The 18,570-nt window shown below is 36.9% G+C and overlaps 1 protein-coding gene across 3 annotated transcripts in view; it reads left to right on the forward strand.

Moving 5' to 3' along the window:
* LOC131038924 (uncharacterized) overlaps positions 1-18,570 on the forward strand; it is a 92,328-nt gene that overhangs the window by 30,044 nt on the left and 43,714 nt on the right. The window contains exons 7-10 of one of the 3 annotated variants that reach the window (XM_057971512.2): positions 12,298-12,504; positions 12,998-13,236; positions 16,048-16,126; positions 16,433-16,582. In XM_057971512.2, coding sequence (XP_057827495.2) covers positions 12,298-12,504; positions 12,998-13,236; positions 16,048-16,126; positions 16,433-16,576 — 669 coding nt within the window. In that variant the 3' untranslated portion in view covers positions 16,577-16,582. The remainder of the gene's footprint in view (positions 1-12,297; positions 12,505-12,997; positions 13,237-16,047; positions 16,127-16,432; positions 16,583-18,570) is intronic. The other 2 variants (XM_057971511.2, XM_057971510.2) reach the window with 2 other exon arrangements.

Consider the following 18,570-nt stretch of genomic DNA (forward strand, 5'->3'; position numbering starts at 1 on the left):
TGGTGGGCACACTCGATCATCAGCTCATGGCACTGGATTGCAGGAGGGAAGCCGGCCGCCTTGATAATGCCACTTTCAATTATTCTCCTTGCGACAGGTGATGGCTTTCCAATGTAGGGGACCTCTCGAAACTTCTTGACACTGAAGTTTCCCAAGTTGGTATCTCCAATGTTGCTCCATTTTGACACGATCTTGGTCTCCATTTCTTCATTCCTTTGATCTTCCTTCATAAGGGCTGGACGACTGGTGGATGCTCCTGTCTTTGGGGTCGCCATCTTGACACCTACACAACATTTCATAATGAGCAATATACCATGGAACGTAAAAATATAGATTGGATTTTAAGCTTTAAATTTAGGAAACTTCATGATAAATCTTTGAATTATCATTTCCTAAATACGAATATGCAATTGGAAATTCAAAATTTCAAAAATTTGAACAAGGGAGATCTTGCCATACCTCTCTTTGAGAACTAGTTCTAAAAAACGATGCAAAAATTAAGAAATTCGCTAGGCAAAATGAAGATCGAAGTCTTCTAGCAAAGGCACCTCCTTCATCAACTTCACCACCCTTTGGGTCTTCAACGCCTTGAAGGAAACTCGCTCCACCTCTAACAAAGTTCGCACTCCTTCTTGGATTGAAATTCGCACCTCCCCTTGGATCAAAATTCGCACTTCTCCTTGGATCAAAATTCGCACTTCTCCTTGGATGAGATTTCGCTCCTCTTCTTGGATGAGATTTCGCTCCTTCTATTGCTTCTCCAAATCGCATGTAAACAATGATTGAATGATGGATTAAAATGCTTGAAAGTACCTCCCATATATAGGCGCTTATGCTTTGCAATTGCCCATAGGCCGACTTGAAAAATAGGCGAAAATAAACAAAAATTAAATAAAGAGGAGGCTGACCTTTATTAAAATAATATCCCAAGCACACTCCTTTTTATTCAATTTAATAATAATTAATTTAAATGCCTTTGCAATTCAAAATTTCGATTTTTAAAAAAAAGGCTAAAATCAATTATTAAATGCCCACGCGAACTCATTAAATGCCCATTTAATTAAAATATTTCACGTTTTTAGCAAATTTGGCATTTAATGCAATTCAAAAAATGTTGGCGCCTAAGCATGGAGGAATAAGGGACATCTATCAACATCGCTCTGGTCCCTGGGAGAGGGACAGGAGCGATTTTCTACTTTTGCCCTTGATCTTTATCTTCTAAATCGCCAATTCACGTTGCAGGGCAATCAATGATCTTCCTCGTTTGCTCTATGCATGTCTAACTCGTTTCTTCAATACCAAATGAGCTCCTTCAAGGATATTCGCCCTGGTCCTTCAGTGAAGGACAGGAGCGATTTTTTGCTTTTGAGCCTAAAATTGTCGACTTTTGAGGTTAACTCCTTATTCATCGTCTTCCTAAAGACATTTTGGACTTTGCATGACTTCGCCTTGACGTGGTTTTGGAAGGGAATGATTGATTCTATAGAAATCGCCCTGGTCCTCCAGTGAAGGACAGGAGCAATCTTTAATCCATGGCACAAATCCTTAATCATATCAATATCAAATCATCCTCAAGGCGTAAAATGTTGTTCCTTAATCCATCTTGAGTCTTGTAAACGAAAGTGACACTCCAAAATGTTAGGTAATCAGGCAAATTTGAAGATTTCGCTCTGGTCCCTTGGTGAGGGACAGGAGCGCTCTACCTTTTATCTTTGGACTTCATTTTCCAAATCGCCAATTCATGATGTGAGGTAGGCAATGATCATCATCTCTCGTTTTCATGCATGTTTTGCTTGTTTCCTCAAGGCAAAATTGACCTTCTTAGGATTTTCGCCCTGGTCCTTCAGTGAAGGACAGGAGCGATTTTGCATTTGTGCTTAAGTTAGTCAATTTTTTAGGGTTGGTTCCTTGTTCATCGCCCTTTGAAAGACATTTTTGACTTTGTACAACCTTGCTTTGGCGTGGCTTTGGAAGGGAATGATTGCTTTTATGAAAATCGCCTTGGTCCTTGAGTGAAGGACAAGAGTGCCATTTAGTTCTTGGTACAAACCGTTGATCGTGTCAACTTCCAATTGCCTTCAAGGCAAAAAACGTCATTGCTTACTCCATCTTGAATGTTTGAAACGAAAGTGGCATTTTAAAATTGGGCATACTTGAATATTTCGCTCTGGTCCCTTGGTGAGGGACAGGAGCGCCTTGGCCATTACTCGTCCAGTTTTGCGGTCTTTGCAACTTTGTTTTCCCTTGAAGCCTTTCAAATGTCATCGCCATCTTGTGCCTTGGCCTGGATTCGACCAAATTTGGAAGGGAAGACTTGATAATGCATTTTTCGCCCTGGTCCCTGGGTGAGGGACAGGAGCGCCTTGGCCAAAATAGGCTCCACTTGTGTTTTGCAATCTTCCAAAATTATCTTCAATAGAGCGATTACGCCTTCCTTTACTCATCCCAAACGTAAAACTTGGCTCCACCTTTGCCAAAAACTTGTCTTTTGAGAAAATCGCTCTGGTCCCTGGGAGAGGGACAGGAGCTACCCTTTGAAATTCGCCTTGGTCCCTGAGAGAGGGACAGGAGCGCCTTAGCCAATTTGGATTGATTTTTTCCATTGTGGTCCATTCAAGTTATATTCAACGAATAAAACGCACTTTCCTTGTCCTTCTCAAATCGCGAAATCATTTAAATCTTTGCAAGGATAAGGCGAACTTGGAATTCAAGCTCTGGTCCTTCAGTGAGGGACAGGAGCGATTTTTGTCATCTTAGCATATTTCTTTGCTAGTTGGTCGCTCAAATTATATTCAATGGACAAAACATGCCCTCCTTGATCTCTTCTAATCATAAAATTGTCTTGATCCTGCAAGGACAGTGCAACTTTAAAAAACAAGCTCCGGTCCTTCAGTGAGGGACATGAGCGATTTTGTCTTGTTAGGCCCAAAGTTCAATCTTTCGTTGTCAACGACGAAGTCTGGATACTCCTTTATGCTCATTTCATCCTTCATTGTGTCCTTGATGCTTCAGTTCGATCAACCAAGGCCCAAAATGACCTAAGAAAACCATTTCGCCCTGGTCCTTCAGTGAGGGACAGGAGCGATTTGGTCTTAACCTTTAAAAACTTGTCATTTTGAGTCTTCAAAATTTTCAAAATCTTCAATTCATGTTCGATTATATCCCCTGGCGATCCTGCACAAAACAATTAAAACAAGTCAATAACCAAGATGCATAAAATATCACTTTCGCCCTGGTCCCTGAGAGAGGGACAGGAGCGATTTTGCCCTTATAAGCCAAAATATCAAAAATTAGGTCCTCAAATCACTTCATCATGCAGGGCTAAGTTGTCTTTAAGTCCAGAAATCGGTTACCTTGCTTCCAAAATTTTGGTTAGAGTTTGCCCAGACAAAATGAATAATTCCATCATTAAAATGCTAACCCCTAGACCTAACTTGAATTTGCCTTCAAAATCCTGACTGGACCCATCCTGAGACATACTCAACTTCCTGACAGACTCAAGCTATTTCAAAATTGCAATCTCAGTTAGGATGCTTAATTATCTTTCAAAATTAGACTGGACTCGGCTTGAAAATATCAAAAGGCAACTCCTAAGGCTTAACCCTAGTCCAGACGACTCACTCACTTACTCAAAATCCTAAAAGCAGAGAGAAGAACAGGCAAAACAAAAGCAAAAAAGAGGGGGTCCCCATTTTAATGGGGTGATGTGTGAAATGGTCACAACACAATGGTAACCCAATCAATGCTGGTTGCACCTTTTGGTGCTCATCTATTTCTATGGCTCCTTGTGCTCTACATGCTACTGTGTTGCTGGGCTCTTGTGATCAAAAGGGATCACCAACAAACTTATCTATTCTCCTAAAAGAAAGTTTGTCCCTCTGTAATGTCCCCACTTTGAAATATAATTTAATAATAAAATTAAAATACAAAAGAATAAAAAAAAAATGAAATTAATTAAATATATAATTAAAATTTGATTAAAATTAAGGAATGGTCAAAAGGCATGAAATGATAAGTTGTGACTCCCCCAAATATGAGGTATAAAAGGGAGCAGAGAACTCATTTGAAGGGGGAATAATTAGGGAATCAGAAGTGCAGATCTGATTGTGAAAGGTTGTGTCCCTTTCAAAGGGCAGAAATAATAAAGAGTTTCACTCTTTCAAAGGGTGCTAATGGTGAAAGAGTGTGTCTCTTGCCAAAGGGCATATATGATGAAGAGGTGTGACCTCTCCCTCACATTGAGAGATATAAAGGAAAGGAATCAAAAGCCTCCAATGATATCACCATTGATCAGATCAGATCAAAATTGTTATTAAGTTACAGTTAGTAACATCCTTGTTCGTGGTGGTATGCATGGGGATGTGCTTAGCATGTATGCTTAATATATGAAGTCTGATAATGTTCTTATGTAGAATTTAATATTAATATTAATATAGACTGCAATATGTATGACAGTCATACTTAATTTCATATACATTCATAGGACATGAGAGACTATAATATTAATGGCCTAGACTTTAATTCATTTGCTAATGCCTATGAGAGGATAGGCTGGTGTGTGTGTAGGGAAAGGTGAGTAAACCCATCACAAGTGATGGTGAGCCCAAGATGGGTAGGGATGTAGTCCTGGGCCTTGAGGGAGCCTCTTTGTAGTTGGTGTCAGCGCCCTATGACAGTAAATCCCCACCCCTCATTAGGGTTAGGAAAGAAGTTAAGATAGATCTAAATATAATAAATATTGAATGTATAACGAATAATAATTGATTCGTTAGTTTAGTAACATGAATTAAAACATAATAATGCATAGTAATGTATTTCAACCTTTTGGGAAAATGGCAGACCCTAGCAGGGGACTTTACACCCTCTTAACTAGAAACCTGCAAGAGGAGGCAAATAGAAAATGTATGCAGCAATCCTGGTGGCCTATAGAGCTCCCACCAACATGCTTATGGTAAATTTGTAGAGTGGAGTCTCTCTCATGAGTGACAACTAGGGATGCATGAGATTTGATGTATCTTACATCTGACCAAAATGTATAATTAATTACCACCTCCTTCACCCTCTTCCTCTTCTTTTATATAGATTCCCCTTATTTAGTCCACTATTGTGTCATGATCTTTAGTCACAATGGTTCCTAACTTCCTACAACTTAAGTATTCTCTCCAATAAAATGGACATAAACTTGATCTCCATTGGCTGAGTATTTCCTTTTTTAAGGGATCAAAAGATGGGCGACAATGTGTAGAGATTGCTAATAAATATTTGTACCTCCTCAGTATTTGCTACAACTTTGTTTGTCCTAAGCAACCTTTTCAATGTCCTTCAATGCATTGTTTGTTGCATGCATGCTACTTGGGGTCTAATAGATGTCCTTGTAGGTAGTGTTAACTAATTTCCTTGCTACCATATATGCATGCTACATCTGTACTATGTTATGTCCCCTTTTGGGACATACTGTTTTTTTGACAAAAATTAACAAATCCAGTGATACAATTTATTTACAAGAGTTTTCTCTCACTACACAATAGCAATTGAAATTAGGAAAATAATCAATTAACATCAAACAAAATGACAATGAAGATTCCTATTGTAAATATGCACACTATAGCTTATTCCTAATAACCAACCATGTTAGAAACTTGAGGAGAAAGCACAATAAGGCGCTGGGAGACTGTCCTCCACAACTAAGCCCAAGAGCACTGAACAACCAACCAAATCAATCCTACCCCTTTGCCCACAAGCAATCCAACTCAATGTGTGGTCTAATTAATTGAGGGAACGCGTACTCCTACATCTCCCCATTATATTTCCTTGCCAATTCCTAATTTGATTTCTTTATGAAAATCAAATGAATAATTACTAATCCTAAGCTTCTTGATTTATTGGCAATCAATCCCTTGAATAATCTTATTCAATGATTCTTGAGAAACTTGCTAAAATTATACATGAATATGTATATTGCTTGTTACTTCTCAGACTTTCCTGATTGAATGGACAATCCTCTTGATTGATCCTTTATTAATGATCTGAATCACTGATCTGTTCTTCTCCTTCCCTTTTTTTGCATATATATTTCTTACTCCCTTTATACCTTCATCTCTCACTGAGGAGACACATCTCTTTGAAAAGAGGTATCCATTTAAAAGGTCATGTCTCCTGATCGCTGCCTTTTGAAAGTAAGTAATCTCCATCCTTTACTCACTAACCGCTGCCTTAACTAACATATAACTCATCTTAATGGCTGTCTTCGTGAAACACCTATTACACATATGGCTTGAGTGATTAAATCTTTAGTTTGCTCAATGGACAAAATCTTACATATGCTGGTTGACCATTCTTAACAGTTTAATCTTAATTTAATTTCTATTTTGTGCACTATTAATTATCTTCTTTTGGGCACTCCCCTAAACTTGTTTTAAACCTCTCCAAAGATGGTGGCTGAGGCAATACATAAGATCACAAACAATTATCAGATCTTTAATCGAGTCTTCTAAAAAGAGAAATGCCTGTTGACCATTAAAGGGATTCACCTTGGAATTCATCGGCATATTGGCTGGGATTAGATATTTCAAACACTGAGTAAATAGTTTTTGAAGGCTTCAAAGGAATCGGCTGCCACCTTTGCTCATTGCCTTTTAGTCATATACATTTTCCACCACACTCATGAGTAATACCCATTATTTGTGGATGAGATAATGCAGATTTAACAGAAAGCGCTGTTTGGTACAAGTGCTTCATCTTCTCTTTTTTTTTATTTGAATCTCAATGGCATAGACCTGCTATCTTTTGTAGGGGTATGACATACTGCAAACACTACATTAGGATGACCAATCTTTCTCAATGGCATCTCCCAAGATATGAAATTGGAATGTTGTCTCCTTGCACATTCTGGAACAATTAACTGCTCTATGGAAGTAAGGGCCCTCCTTACATGTAAGTATGACATTGATGAGGAGACAATGTCTAATGCACATCCACCATCCATGATTATGTTGCAGTCATGAGACATCCATGTGACCTCCATCTTCTCAGTTAGCTAGTTAACATTGGAATTAGTTCTTTCGAAGAGTTTGGTCCTTAACTTTGTCATGTTAGGAGGCATGCATGATGAACTTGCTGTGCATGCCTTGGGGAAAGGCTCTACGAAATAAAGAGATCAAGCAACATGAAACAAAATACCATTGGCAAAAAGGAATTTGTCAATGGCATCATTCGCCTTTTCTCTAGCTTGTATATGGAACATATCTACAAGCGAGTTTGAAGCTGATGCTGAACCCACAATCTTTCATTTCCCACCTTGTGTCACTCTTCTTAGCTCAAAAGTGGGAATTGTGGGAGGTAAGTTTTCCTATCTAGGGATCCTGGAGTAAGCAGCAGATCTGATGTCTCCATGGTGCAATATGATCATCTCTCCCCTCGTCTCAAGTATTAGGTTATTACAAAACTCAACCCCTTTAAGGTTGCCCTTCCCTTCATTCTTGCAAATATTGCATTTCCAATGTTGAATCCCTCTTGAATTATGTGCCTTTTTTATATCAAGCATTACTACAAATTGGCTCAAAGGGATTTGATTGTTGATTGGCCCCTTGGCATATTTTGGCAACATCTTGGAAGGACAATCAACATAGAAAGCATTCCCAACTGAACTTTTTATATGTAATATTTCATCTGCCCTCGATTGCCCAAATCCAACTCCTTATTGTCTTTCAAGTAAGTAATCTTGATCATGAATAGACACAAGAAGAAATATTTTAATTTTTTTGCTATGAGTACTAGGGGATATCAGTTGGCCCCAACCTAGACATGGCACCATACAAGGATGAGAATTTAAGCATGTTTATCATGCCGACAATTTTAATCTCATTACCAATTGTTCCATTAATGACTCATCATGAGAGAATCAATTGGGCAAATTGTTGACCTCATCATAGTTGGGAATTGTACTGGAGACTTTGCACTTATAAACACACCTAAATACCACTATACCACGACATGGTTGACTAGAACAATATAAATTAAAAAGCAACAATCTTTTTACAGTTTTTAGCATATTGCAAGTTAAAAAAGAACAGCACTGTTTTTTATGTTTAGGGACATTACAATTGCCAAAAAAGAACAATCTTCTAAGCAACAAAATATTTAAGAAACAAATTTCAGACCCACAGACATAAAAAAAAACAAATTTTCAACATTTCAGCATTTTTCTCAATAACAAGACAATAGAAATGTTGGGGACAATGCTCTGGCCAGCATTTTGAGTTTATTTAGATGGTATTTTAGAACAAAATTCTAAAAATTTCCAATTTTTCTTTTTAAATATATGTTTTTTTTTGCATTTTTGGGGTACTCTGGAGTGGAATATGTTCTTGAAGGGTATTGAAAGGTTCTTGTGGACCCTTGACTGCTTCTGAAAGTTGTTTTCTTCCTAAGTTTTGCAATGCATACCCATAGTTTATAGACTTGGACTCAGAGAGTACTCAGCAAGCCCAAAATTTTTGACCCAGCAAAAATTCGGCCAAAAATTGGCAAAAACTTAACAACTTGGAAAGTACTAAAAATCAAAATTTCTTAAAAAAACATATTTTTTTTGCTAAATTGAATTACAAAATATATTAAATTAAAAATTGACATCTCCAAAGAGAAAATGCATGGTTTTATAGCAAAAAAAGCATGTGAAAAACAAGTTTTAACCAGTATTTTACCTGCGTTGACATTTTTACCTGCGTTTTCCCATCTGTAAAAACTCATGTAGTAAAAATATCAGAGAGTACTCGCAGAGTTTGCAAAATGTTTGCCTACCTATTTTCAGTTTCAGGCTATGGTCAAGGATTTATGACCTTGACAAATGGTAGCACCAAAATAATTTTGTACCAATAGTTTGTTTCAATTTTTAAGCTATTTGTTCTTATTTGACAGTCTCTGTAATCAGGCTCAGCTAGAACCCATCCTGTATTCAGATCAGTTCAGATGGGGTATGAACCCCAGTCTGGGTTTAGCTTTGATTTAAATTTTAAATAGGGTTTTGCCCCAGTATATCTTAGATGTATCTGAGCTGAAGCTATAAACCTTGGTAAAAGATTGAGTGGACTTGGGCTGAACCCGAGGACTTGCCCCCACAAAGCATAAAAAAAGTCAAAATTTCAACAAAAGTAAATAAGTAAATAAGTTTAAAAAGACCATACTTAACCCTAGATGACCCTAAATAGTGACTTTGAACTTTGAAGCCACTAGCAACACAGAAAAAAAGAAAAAATACATTCCTACTTTTCATCCATGCCCTAAACTCCATTTTTATTTAGCTTAGGGCTGCAAGTTTTGTTTGTGTTCAAACATTGTACCCTCACTATCCCTACACCTCAAGGAGCTTTAGATAGGTGCCAAGGAGATCAAGGAGCTTGCATCAAGGAGAATCTCCATTTAAGATACGTTTATTTATAAGGTTTTAAAAAAACTTTCTTTCCAAGCTCCACAATGTCATTTAAAAAATGGTCTATTGTTGTTTTTAATTTTTTATTCAGTTTTTCAACAAGTAATAGTAGCTTAAGGTTACATTATTGTGTTTTTCCTTGATATTTGTTTATTTTAAAATGTGTAGATAGAGTTCTAGTCTAGAATGATTGGGAGTTTTAGTCTATGGTTCTAGAGCTTTTAAAATTGATCATTTTAAACCACTTTGGTGACATGTGACAATGATTGAGCAACTTCTTGCTACTTGGGTTATCTTTGTTGTTGTATTGAGTGCTCAAGTTATTATAGGAGCTCCTATTGTTAGGTGAAAACTTACTATGTGCGACTGTTGGCCAACAAATTGGAACTTGTGGTGGGCTAGCAAAAAATAATTGCTAAAAGGTGTAATGTCCCCACTTTGAAATAGAATTTAATAATAAAATTAAAACATTAAAAATGAAATTAAAATATAAAATAATATAATTAAATATGATTAATTAAAAATTAATTAAGTTAATGAAAAGTCAAAAGACATGAAAGGAAAAGTTGTGACTCCCTCAACTATGAGATATAAAAGGGAGAAGAGAACCTCATTTGAGAGGGGGGATAATTTGGAAAGGAGAAGTGCAGATCTGATTTAAATAATAAGTGCACATCTGATTATGAAAGGCTGTGTCCCTTTCAAACGATAGAAATAATGAAGAGTTGCACTCTTTCCAAAAGGCATACATGATGAAGAGGTGTGACCTCTCCCTCAAATTGAGAGATATAAAGGGGAGGAAATTGCTGAGGAAAAATCACGTCTGGACTTCAGTCTGAATATACACTGCTCTAATCACTCGCCATTGGTTGACATCCACTGCATACGATTTCCTTAGGCTGGGAATATGCGTCTGGGATCAGTTTACAGGAATTCCGCTGCGATCCTGCCAAGGTACACGTACTTTACACAGAAATATATATTTAATGCAAATCATCCATAATACAGCAAAATACAACATCAGTAATTTAATTCATGATTACTAGAATAAACCATAAAGGGGATGCCAAATATATCAGTGTTTTAATAAAATCGCAATAATTCAATAATTAATTTCTTATCGTAACACATGTATGAATGTAGAACTATTTATTCTTTATCATACAAACTCTTATCCGTAACTAGCAAATGAACAAGTTAGAACAATTAAACAAGACATAAACAAATTGTTAATCCTTAATATGAATGTAGTTGGAAGGTTGTATGAATGAATAGGGAAAGGCTTGTGTAAAAGCATCGGGCGTCTATCCCAAGATGGGTAGAGATCAGCGACCCATGTAAGACCTTGAGGGTGTCGTCCCAAAATTAGTCCTGGGCTTGGATCCAAAAACCCTGAGGGAGTCGTCACGCTGAGGTATCAAAGCGTCCTATTCAAGATCATAATCCTTTCCAAACTTACATTGGTAGTAAGGTTTTTAAGTTAAACTCCATCGTGATGTTAATTTCTATTTTTATTTCTATTTGCTTTGAGAATGTTGGAATTATGATGTCTTAAATGGTTAAACTTACTTGGGGACATTACAAAAGGACAGATTGTTTGCTCATACCAAAGAGCAAGAAGAAATAGACAGTGCTGTCAAGAAATCTAGATCAATATCTCATCCTTTGGCTAAGAAAGGATTCCATAGACCATCTATAGGGCCTTCAAACACTCTAGTGCACATATCCATTTCTCACAACACCATCCTTTTTAGACCCTCTTTCCTCCAACAAAAGAACAAATGATGTGAGCCCATTTAAAATGACATTTCAGAATGAAGTGAGGTACAATGCTAGTGAGAACATTTCACGTATCTACACTAGTGGTTTCCCTTTCAACCTCATAGAATCACTAGTAGGAAATGGTGGGGTATAAATGAGGCACCTATAAGGTATATAGGTATTGGCCGTGAAAAGGAATAGATCACATTATTTGTTAAGGAAAGTTTGTAGACATTTCATTGCAAACCATTAATGATTCATGGGCTGAAATGGGGTCGTCCATTAATTTTTATGGATGGAAAGATTGGAAAATTAGCTCCCCTGATTAATGCCCTTGCAATGTGCCCTAAAAGGGCAATGTATTTGAGGGCGATTGATTGTGAGTGGGGTAGGTGAGGGATACATACTTCATCTCCAACTTTCTCATAGAGTCCATTAAAGCTGTGAGGACTCAAAACCTTGTTCGAGTCATAATATACGATGCTAAAATTTTTAAAACTGCAGGGTTGTTGGTGAGGTGAGATGCAAGCACATATTTTGGACACCACATGTTGTTCACTTGCTCAACTTGATGATGCAAAATCTTGACACATAGATCGAGTGAATGAAACAACTCTATGCTCAGGCCAGTGAGTTTGAAATGTTTGTTATTAATCATCATATGTCAAAAGCCAATTTCATTTCCTTCTCAAAGTTGAATTTGTTAAAGGTAACTTTGTGGAATTTCAATTTTTAATATTTTGTTTTACTTGAAAAATTTTAATCTACATTTTATGAGGAATACCTAGATTATTCGGCCATTTGGCACCAAAATGCCACACACAGGATAGTAAATATAACTGTGTTTGGAGGAACAACTAGTATTAACAAGAGGCAAATAATCCTTAAATATATTTGGACGCTATAAGCACATGTTGGGTGTAATTTTAGTTTCGCTTACTTATGTGCATTTTTAATTTGCTGTTAATTAAGTTACATTTGACCATAGTTTGAAGTCTCTGGAAGTAGTTTCTGTTTCTCAAACATAATTTTTCTAATGTGAAGGTTTACTTTTAGAATTATTATTCAAATGAAAAATATATTACCTTTTGACATTTATGTTTATGCAGGCTGCAGGGAATGAAGCATTCCAAGCAAATAAATTTGCTGAAGCAGAGAAGCATTATACTGCTGCTTTGTCTTGCAATACTGAATCAAGGCCTTTTACTGCAGTATGCTTTTGCAATCGAGCTGCTGCCTCTCATGCACAAGGCCACATTGCAGATGCTATTGCAGACTGTAGTAGAGCCATGGCTCTTGATTCAAAGTATCTTAAGGTCCGAGTTTGTTTTTCCCTTTTTAATTTTTCAAGCAGAATTGAAAGTCAACATATGCTACTGTTAAATTTGTAGTTGTCTGGCTGGAATCATGTTTCAGCTTATCTTATATATATTTTAGGGCCAAGGCAATGCCCTTCTCGAAGTGATTCTATTTATGTTGTGAAAATTCTAAAATAGCTGCATTCAAATTTGTCTTGATTGCTCTTGTTTTTTCTATGACAAATGCAATCTGTAGAGAACAATGGTAAACAGGAATCCATAAGACATTGCAATATGCCCAAGGAATTTTATTGCCAAAACTGGGGGAAGTAAATTTTTACCATTAAGAGCTTAACATCAATGCAAAAGAATTTACTTTTTCAAAAATCTATTAAGTTAACCTGACATATTAATATATTTGTTAGGCAATGGGATGAGACCTGTCATTGGTAAGAATTGGCAGAGTTTATGGTTCTTCAAATATCTCATTATCATTTGTTTATTGTTGCAGGCAATTTCTAGGAGATCCATTTTGCATAACATGATACGTAACTATGGACAGGCAATTAGTGATCTTGAGAGGCTTATAACACTTCAAGAGATTGAGCAACGAAATGTCACAGGAGGTTCATTGAGACGGACACAAAGTTCATGCAGTAATGCTCAAGATCTGAAAGATGCTCGGGAACGCCTAAGCAAAGCACAAGAGGATATGAAAAAGGGGATTCCCTTAGATCATTACTTAATCTTGTATGGTTTCCTTCTCTTTGGTGACCCAATCGACCTGTTTTCAAATGCCTTTTTGTCCAGTTATATTAAGTTTTTTGGTGTGAATGTAATATTGAACCTTTTCTAAATTGGGTTGTAAATGATATACCCACTCTTGTTTAGTAGCCTTATATAATATTGCATTCCTGGTTAGTGAGTAGGATTAGATATAACTTGAAGCATCATTTTGGATTGAGATGCAGCATCAAACCGTTTGTCCAATCTAAATTGCTCACTGGATTTTGAATTAGCAGATTAATGTGAAACAATGAAAATTTCTGTCAAAATCATGGTTTGCTTCTTGTTGCAGCATCATAACTCAGCTGTAGAAGCATTAATTCGCTTCTGATTTTTGAGATCACTGGTGTCATGTCTTCCCTGCTTCAAATTGTTAGGAACTTCCATGCATAACTTTTTAAAAAATAAAGAAAAGTTATCTGTAATGATACTCAACCTTTGCATGGGGTTGAGAATGTTCCTCAACCTCAACTGTGATACTTGTAAAAAATATATCAACCACAGATGCGACTCTCAACTGTTTTTAACTATGTGATGAGAAGAAAGCAAGGACACCTGGGGATGCATACCCTGCCCTTTTTCAGGTGGCCTCATACTGAGGATGTTTTGGGGATGCTGGGATACCTTGGCAATGCCTCCCCTGCCTTCCCCTAACTCTGAATCTCTCAGGAAATGTTCTGGGCACAGCTCAGAAACAGCAGGAAACTTCGGGGGTGGCCAGCCATCCCCCCTTCGAAAAGTTGAGAAAATTCACAATTCTCCAGTAAAACAATAAAATATTAAGACCGCTGCAGGTAGAGTATGCAACAATACCAAGATTTGGGAAGGCATCTGAAAGATCCATTCTGAGAAATCATGGGTTAACATGGTGATATAACAAAGCATGAAGCTACACCATTTATATGATATGCAGTAGGGAGAACACATATTTTGACCATGTGGCACACAAGAAGTGACAAAGACTATATCTGTGCCTGTAGGCACAGCTCTATGTGGCAAAGGAATAACTCAAAAAGATTGTTTAGTGCAAAGATATGTTACAATGGTGCAAAGATAAAGCCCACATTAATTCAATTTCTAGTTCGGGCAACAGATGGGAGGTTTCAAATTTTTCTAAGGGAGCCATAAAACAATCTAAGAAGCATAGTACATCAGATAATTTAATAATGGTTTGGTGCTAAGTTACTGATTCGGGTACGGATTCATGGAATCGGCAATTTGTTTTATCCTTGGGTACGGGTATGGGTATGTCCATATATATATATATAACATAAAATCAACTCCAATGATATAAAAGCAGCTGAGAGCAAATGTAATCTCGAATTTATTTAGTTTATGACAGATTGAAATAAAATCAAAATAAACACTCATACAGTGGATTGCATAGATGCAGCAACTGATTTGATTAATGATGCTCAATTAGGTCTTGAAACCCTCAGAAAATATTGACAATACCAGATCCAGTCATCAAGTTAGTAGGACAGCAAAATGTATTGATAAATAATGCCACTAACTATTGGAAGATCTCAGACCTGATTACTAATCAATATGATAACCAGTTGACCAATAAGAAATCACTAATAGCAGTTTCACATCCTTATGACAGTATGAAGAAATCAACAAAAATAGAAATAAAGATCAGATTGCACCAATGATGACAGGCTGTGTATTTATGACAATTGCAATTTGAATAGCAGTTTGGGTCATATCACACCCCTTATAAAAGGTTGCAGCGTATATGAAATTGCAATTTAAATAGTACAGTTTGCAGCCAGCACTACTTTATTAATTTGCCCCAAAATTAGGCACTGCAGATGATGAATAATCATTGAGGACCCAGCCACCTGGGAAGGACCCTGGAGGAATCCAAGGGGAATCAGGCTTGGACCAGGACCCGGGCAGAATCAGAATCAGGATCCAGGGGTTTTAGTGAAGAATCGGTAACTTAGGTTTGGTGCATCACTCTTCACAAATTACATAGAACATTCTTGTACTAGATAATTTGGGGTCATTAATGGTCACGGAGGATGGTGCAAGAGAATAACAATTGATAGCAAGTTCAGGAATCGCTTTCAGTTTGGTCTCTGCAAGTCTTGGTAGTTGTTTCCAGGAGTCACAATTGAATTCATACTATAATTGTGCATCATGGTTTTGTATATGTCAGCAGCAGGGTAAAAAAGTGCAAGTTTGGAAGTGACTAAATACAAACGCTTGATGTCACAAGTTTGAAGATTTTCTGTTGGTAGGTTTTGATTGTATATATGCCTACAGATCAATTGAGGACTTTCCATTATGTGGCATGGCTAAACTAGAGGCAGTCCCTCATATTGACAGGGACTCAGATTTTGAGTCTGATTTTGATTCAGGTATAGATGAGGCAGAGATATAGCAGCAGTAGATTTAGTTGTCTACATATTGTCCTATTGTAGCTGTAGTATTTTGGCCTTTTCATTCTGTCGTATATGCACATTAATTTGTATGTCAACTCATGTGAATTCTCCGTTCAGCATAATATTAATTTGAAAAGGCCAAATGTTAATTTGTATGTCCTTTTCATTGAATGAAAAGGCCAAATGAAAGCTGATATACTTTGATTGAATGTTAAGTTAGAATTTAATAAAAAAGGAAGTTTTATTTGAAAAGCTTGTGATAAATGTGTGCCCATTTTACTGCTTTTTAATTCACACTAAGGATCTTAATTTTTAACTATGTGAGGGTTGATCTGCCATTGGTTCCTTGTATGTCTACCATTTATTACGTTCTTGGTGATTACAGAGGAGTTGATCCTTCAAGTACTGCTGCTGAGATTAAGAAGGCTTACCGGAAGGCTGCTCTTAAACATCATCCAGACAAGGTTAAACATTTACTTTATCCTTTTAAGGGGTTGATTTGTGAAAATCATGTTTGGAATATTTTTATTTGTTTTTGTGCAATTCTCTATCCCTTTCAGGATGATTATCCAAAAAAAGGTCATAGTTTTTTAGGATCAGCATATTTAGGGGAATGCTTCATCTAAATATGTTGGATCACAAATTTTGTCTTGTAATTTAGTTTTTCTGAAATGATGTAAGCATCTACATAAGACAAGTTTTGTGTGTGATATCTAGAGTCTCTTTGTTTGTTCTGTTTTTTTCTTGATTTTGATTGAGTCATGTTACAGGCTGTGCAGTTCTTAGTGCGGAGTGATGCTGGAGAGGATGAGATCTTGAAAGAATGTGGGGATGAGGTCCGCAGGGATGCAGAAAAGCTCTTTCAAATGATTGCTGAAGCATATGCAATTCTTTCAGATCCTGGCAAGGTTTAGCATCTGGTTGACACTTGCTTTATTTTATATTTGTCATTTGTGTTAATTTTAGAAAATAAAAGAGGCTTATACTAATTCAGTTTACTAAAAGTAAATATAGTTGGGTCTGTCTACCTGCAGATAGGGAAAATGTGAAATATTTAAGACCGCATCTGAACTAAAATCCTATGCTGTTTTTTTATTTTATTACAATTTTCTAGAGCTTGTGGATCAAATCCACAATCACAGATTTTACAATTAAGCTTCATTGATTTTTTTCCTAATGAAAATGTCTAGTAAAGTAAGAAATTTCATTGATGTCATATTATTCGCAGATCAATCACTAGGTGCATTGAGACCAATTTATAGATGTGATAATCATTGAAGAGTAGATGATAGAAAGGAATATACACAGAATATTTTATTGCCCTTAAGTTTAAAATAATGAGGATTTGTCAGATATTTTGTCATTGATGTCAAAGGATGCTGAACTACTTGGCTGCTTGGTTGAGCTGCTTGGTTGCTAGGTTGAGCTGCTTGCTTACTTGGTTGAGCTGCCTGGGTGTCAGCTTGAGCTACTTGCTTGCCTGTTTGAGCTGGTTATCTGTCAGTTTAAGCTGTCTGCTTGTCTACCTCACCTGCTTGCTTGTTTGACAAGTCATTTGTTGAATGTTCACAAGGATTTTTTTTATGGGATTGAATTAACTTATTCATGGGCTGTGTTTGTCTTGGATATGGTAGCTATTCCTTTATGGGCTGCATTTGTCTTGGATATGGCGGCTATTCCTTTATGGGCTGCATTTGTCTTGGATATGGCAGCTGCTCCTTTATGTGCGTCAGAATTTATTCTTGGCATTCTTATTAATAATGACTCCTTGGTATGTCAGCATAAGATAGTGGGGCTGTTTCGAGCTTGAGTAACGCCTTTTATTTATTTATGAATTGACCAGATCTTCCTTTTTGGTGTAGACGTCGTAGTAATATCTCTTTGACTATTGCGTTGTTTATTTCAAGATTGCTAATGGGACGTGTTGATTAAAATCTGATAGAGCTGCTGATACACAAGACCGTTTTGGAGAAGTGTGGTGAGGACATAGTGGATCCAGGTCGTGTTCTGGACACGGGTTTAAGACACAAAAAACGTGTTACTCTGCGGCAGTATGGCAGGCAGGTCATGTTTTTTAGAACATAATTACATGCTATTTTAAATAAATAGGCTATGAGGAACTATGTGGATCAGTGCGAGCTAAATTTTTTTAGAAAAAAATATACTGAACTGTCTGTCAGGAGTAATTGAAATATGTTGTTTAAGTCATATCGATTAGGAGTAGAGAACTTGGAAGGGTGTCCTTGGGTGCTATAGTGCCATCTATACCTAAAGGAGATATGGGGGCTTGTTGGGTGGTGTAGATCAAAAGAGAATTATTACTGGTTTCATTCAAAGGCTGGAATGACTATTTGTTATGACAAGAATGCACTAAGAATTAAACTCTAGTTGTGAACTTTCTCCCCCGCTTGTCGTTTAGTTTGGAGTCAAGTATACATCTTCTAGAAGTCGTTTGCTATCTTTGCCAAGTTGAGTTACTGAGTGTTGGGAACCTGTTGACGTGCGTTTTGTACACAATCAAACACAGAATAAAATACCCAAGGGTACCTTATCCTCTCTTGAATAATGCCTCTGATTGCTGAAGATGTCGCAAAAAAGGATCAATCAGGATGACTCCAAGGTTCTTTGATGTAGGGTCTTGTTGACGTGTATTTTGTACACCATCATACACAGAATAAAATACTTAAAGGCATCTTATCCTCTCTTGAATAAAGTCTCTAACTGCTGAAGATTCGCATGAAGGATCAGTTAGGATGACTCCAATGTTCTGGTTAGTAGGGTCTCTACGTGTGGATAAGCTCCAGTGGTATGATGTGATTTGCTGGAATCACAAGGGGACTTACATCTGATGATTGAACTTCCGATCTGCTTTGCTGGAACACAGGCTCTTACTGGCTTAGATTTGAAA

The sequence above is a fragment of the Cryptomeria japonica genome, chromosome 3 (genome assembly GCF_030272615.1).
Source record: "Cryptomeria japonica chromosome 3, Sugi_1.0, whole genome shotgun sequence".
In the NCBI taxonomy this organism is placed as follows: Eukaryota; Viridiplantae; Streptophyta; class Pinopsida; order Cupressales; family Cupressaceae; genus Cryptomeria; species Cryptomeria japonica.